Source organism: Panicum hallii, chromosome 5 (assembly GCF_002211085.1).
Source record: "Panicum hallii strain FIL2 chromosome 5, PHallii_v3.1, whole genome shotgun sequence".
Lineage (NCBI taxonomy): Eukaryota > Viridiplantae > Streptophyta > Magnoliopsida > Poales > Poaceae > Panicum > Panicum hallii.
In genome coordinates this window covers 1,014,327-1,018,500 of record NC_038046.1, presented here as the reverse complement: position 1 = coordinate 1,018,500, position 4,174 = coordinate 1,014,327, and the positions used below count along the sequence as shown (strand labels likewise).

General features: G+C 61.2%; 1 protein-coding gene and 1 non-coding gene across 2 annotated transcripts; both read right to left on the bottom strand.

The window, feature by feature from the left end:
* Positions 1-1,517: 1,517 nt before the first annotated feature.
* On the bottom strand, positions 1,518-1,590 carry TRNAK-CUU. Its single transcript has one exon. It is a non-coding gene; the product is annotated as a tRNA-Lys (tRNA).
* A 156-nt stretch (positions 1,591-1,746) lies between these two features.
* Positions 1,747-3,100, bottom strand: LOC112895677 (aspartyl protease AED3-like). Its single transcript, XM_025963658.1, has one exon. The coding sequence runs from the start codon at positions 3,064-3,066 to the stop codon at positions 1,747-1,749; it is 1,320 nt and encodes a 439-aa protein (XP_025819443.1). The 5' UTR covers positions 3,067-3,100.
* Between the last annotated feature and the right edge of the window lie 1,074 nt (positions 3,101-4,174).

Below are 4,174 nucleotides of genomic sequence, written 5' to 3'. Positions count from 1 at the left end.
CTTAAAGAGGAGTGCAACATTAGTACCTGTACCGCGCTTTCTACGACTTGCAGTGAAGAGGACGGGCACGTCGCGCGACAGTAGTGAAGTGGAAAAACAAGCGCATTTCGTGCGTGGCCCGGGGCCGGGCTTGCATTGCGCCGCGCCAGAGGAGGAAGCAAAGCGGGAGGCACGCACGCATGGGCCCCCACGCGCGGCACGGGGAAAGAAACTTTCGGCGCACTCCACAGCTCGCTCCAGCTCCTCCAGATGCCACGCCACCGGACGGGACACACAGGAGAGGATGATGCAGGGGCAGGAGGTGCGGGCGGTGTGCCTGCGCCGCGGCGATGGCACAGGCCAGACGCGCCTCGTCTTTGGCGCCGCGGTTTCCGAGGAGCAGCAATGGCAGCGGCGGATGCCCGCCTCGAGCCCCGCGCGGGCAGAGGCGGGGGAGGGGACCGGCCGCATCCATCCACACGCCACCTGCCATGGCATGCTTTCTTTTGTTTTGTTTTATCGGCGCCGCGCCGGAGCGCGACCACAATAACTAAACCCCTGGCACGGCCAGTGCCCACCGCCGCAGCCCGCAGGCCTCCCCGATTATTATTTAATGAAAGCCTGCGGCCACCGGCCCGGCCAGCCAGCCTCCCGGTCCAGCCGCACCCCGCCTCCCCGAACGCCGACACGTCCGCGCCGTCCCCCGCCCAAGGCATCTTCTTCGTCACGTGACGACGACCCCGCCGCGTCTCCCGCTCGCTCAGCAACGCGCTTCGGTTGGTTGGGTGACCTCGGCTGGCTCACCGCTCCGATGCCGCCGCCCACTTGCGTGTGTGGGATGGCAAGGGATCCTGCTCGCTCGCGATGGACCGAGGCCCGACGCAGCAGGTGTGCGCACGGAAAGCCGGATCGAGCCAGCAGGTGGCCCAGGCAGGCTAGTAGCCAGCAGGCCTGCGATCCAGCGGCGGCCTGCTTGAGATGCCTCTGGCCTGGTCCCAGCGGGGGAATGGGCCTCAGGCTAGTGCACGCGGAGGCGCAGAGCCTATGTAGGCATGCGCGTCTTTACTTCTTTCCGGCCTGTTTCCCGCCGACTAGTATTTCTGGCTCGCTCGCCGCTGCTGGGCACGTACCGTACGGATGCGATCTCTGCGCCACGATAACCTGCCTCAGTGCCTGTCCGCTCCGCTGTCACGTGACCACGGCATGGCCTCGCCCTGCCACCTGCCGACGGTGGCTGGGTGGTACCGCGCTACGCTGCTGCTGCTGCTGCTGCTGCATCATGCGTGGCATATACGATAATAACAAAGAGCTTTCTAGTACTCCTTGGCTCCCTCCGAAGCGTCTACGATGCTAATAACAAAGAAGCCCTATATGGTTGGGCTTCTACTTGCAACTTACACACACCTCAAGTACCAAACCAGCCCAGCAGGCAAGAACTCGCTCGAAGGGCCGGCCCACGCACGCGCTATTGGGTTCTTCGGAGAATTTGCTATGTCTGCCACTCGTATGGGCCGGGCCAGTTTAAAAACCAAAAAGTTCGCCCACCGTGGGGCTCGAACCCACGACCACAAGGTTAAGAGCCTTGCGCTCTACCGACTGAGCTAGACGGGCAGCTTGCCATTTCCAAATTTTGCAGGTCTCCATCTACCCACAGCTTCAACACAAATCTTCTGGTCAAGAGAAGACGACACGACATCCACGGTGCCTGGAACGAGCGCTTCTAGAGTACTAGTACGCAGCATACATTTCAAATACGTTCCGGTTGATTCAGACCGTGCACAGCTCGCGGGAGAAGCCGACGCGGCCGTTGGCGACGTCGAACAGCACGCGGTGGTTCTGCTGCTGCATGCTGGCCAGCACGTTGAGCGCCGCGTTCACGCCGTCCGCCGGGCCCGCCGCCATCGCCAGGCACGCGACGCCGCCCGACGAGCTGCGGATCACCACGTTCTCCTCGGGCAGCGTCACCGTCACCGGCCCCGCGAACGTGAAGCTGATGCTCGGCACCGCGACCGTCACGTTGTAGCACGTGTCGAACCCGCCGAGCGGCCCCGCCACCGGCGCCCGCACCCTGCGCCGGAACGCGTCTCGCACGGCGGCGTACACCGGCGCCGACAGCCGCGTGAACATCGTCCCGGCGTCGATGATGGTGCCCCTGCCGCTGGCCGGGTCGAACGCCAGAGCGGACGCCGGGACCGGCACGGGCTTGCTGCCCACGCGGATCCCGATCATGTTCACGTAGTAGAGGGAAGGGCGATGGGGGTTGGATAGCAACGGCGTCGTCTTGATCCTCTTCGGCTGCCCGATGGGGCCGAGCCTGAGCGTGCCCGAGAAGTTGGACGACTTGTAGCTCGGGAGGCAGTAGGAGAAGACGGAACCGTACACGTCCTTGGTCTGTGACAGGAACGACAGCGGCCCACGCCCGAAGCCGACGAGCCCCTGCGGCGGCACGGAGCTTCCAGTGACGACGTGGAGACACCCGAACGTGTACGATGCGGGGGCGCCGTTCTCGAGTGCGAGCGAGTCCTGCCCCAGTAGTGCCTGGAACGTGGACGCCGCGTACGTGAGGTTAAACGCGCACGACGCGCCCGCACCTCCGGGGCACGACGGGCTCGGCACCTGCGCGCACTCCGGCGAGCCGCAGCGCACGGGGCGGAACGTGGACGACTGCGTCGGGGCGAACGACGGCGCCGAGGCGGCGCAGCCCGTGCAGCCGCCGCACGGCACCCACGCGGCGTCGTTGCTGGGGTCGATGGCCACGAGCAGCGTCTGCGCCGGTGTGCCGAGGCGCGCGCGGGCGACGTAGTTGGGGATGCTTAGGATCTGCCTTCCCGGCGCGATCGGCACGAACGACCGGCGGCCGCCTTTCTTGGTCTTGCCGAAGCCCGCCGCGAGCGTGGCCACGCGTGCTGCGTCCGCCGCGGACTGGGCAACCAGGGAGGCCGCCCATGCGGTGATCGGTGCCCCGGCGTCGGGCGAGATGGAGTGGGAGCGTGCAAGGTGCAGCGTCACGCTGCGCACGGCAGTGGAAGCGGCCCAGAAGGTGGACAGGAGTACGAGGACGAGGACGGGTAGTCTCGGCGGTGACATTGTTGGTCAGTGCTCCCAGATAGCCTGAAGAAGGATCACAACAAGGGAGAGATTAGATGGGACATGGAAGGGTTGGACGATGTTACATACTTGCATGGCGCGGTGTATTTATAGGAGCTGTCAACAACATGGACAAGGAGTGATGTTTGATGGAGAATTTGCCTGTGCATCACAACTATGGAGATGCAACATAAGTGGCGGATGCATTTCATGGCAGAGTTGGATGACAGAGAGGATGCATTTCCAGCAGAGGAAATGTTTCAAAGGAAAATCATTACATTGCCGCGTGAGGTCTGGTTGTGATGCAGTTTTATCGGACAGCATCGCGGGACGGATCAGGTTGGGCGTCTCCGATCTAGACGCAGATCACCGCCGGTCATGTGGTTTCTGATGTTCTCTGCACCCTTTTTCAGTGATCACTAGCCGCGTCGGTGGCTGACGAGGGCGCACCACAGAAGCTGTGCTCATGGAGGGAGATGGTCCATGCTGTTGGTGGTTGGGGTGGAAGGCGATGGTGATCGTCTCGAGCTGCTGGCATTGTGAGTCCGCGGCAAGTCTGCGGGTTTGGGAGGCAGGAGGTAGTGCTGCGATACGACGAAGAGTTGAAAGGTAGACGAGAGCCACCCCGCTCCGCAGGTATGTGCTTGCTAGCTATGGCTGCCGCGCTTTGCTCCTGCAGGGCAGGAGAGCGGCACATGCATGTGTGACCTATCCAGTGTGTTGAACCAGCCCCTCTACGCGTCCAAACGTCAACCCCCACAGTTTTTAAGCTCATCTCATCATCGCTGATGGTGACAACTGACAACGATGGGTTTTGCTAAGGTACACCCAAGTAATTGTGGACCGTTGATCTGGATGACTTTTATCCCATATTACCTCTTAGGAGGTAACAGGAGAAATGAATATATTTTATTTATTTATTATTTTTAGAAGAGTGAAAATAGGCAAAATATTTTTTTAATTAGATCTAACACGTATGCTACATGCAAGATGGGTCCAAAATGTGTAACAACTTTTTAAGCTAAGTGCTGGAACGTGCAAAATAGATCTCAACGTGAATGGTTTTCCTTTTTTTTTTAAGATGCATGCGCCGTGCAGGTATGATCCA

Bases quoted from the DNA above. Each gene is read 5' to 3' on its own strand.
- LOC112895677 (XM_025963658.1), bottom strand. From the start codon at position 3,066: ATGTCACCGCCGAGACTACCCGTCCTCGTCCTCGTACTCCTGTCCACC.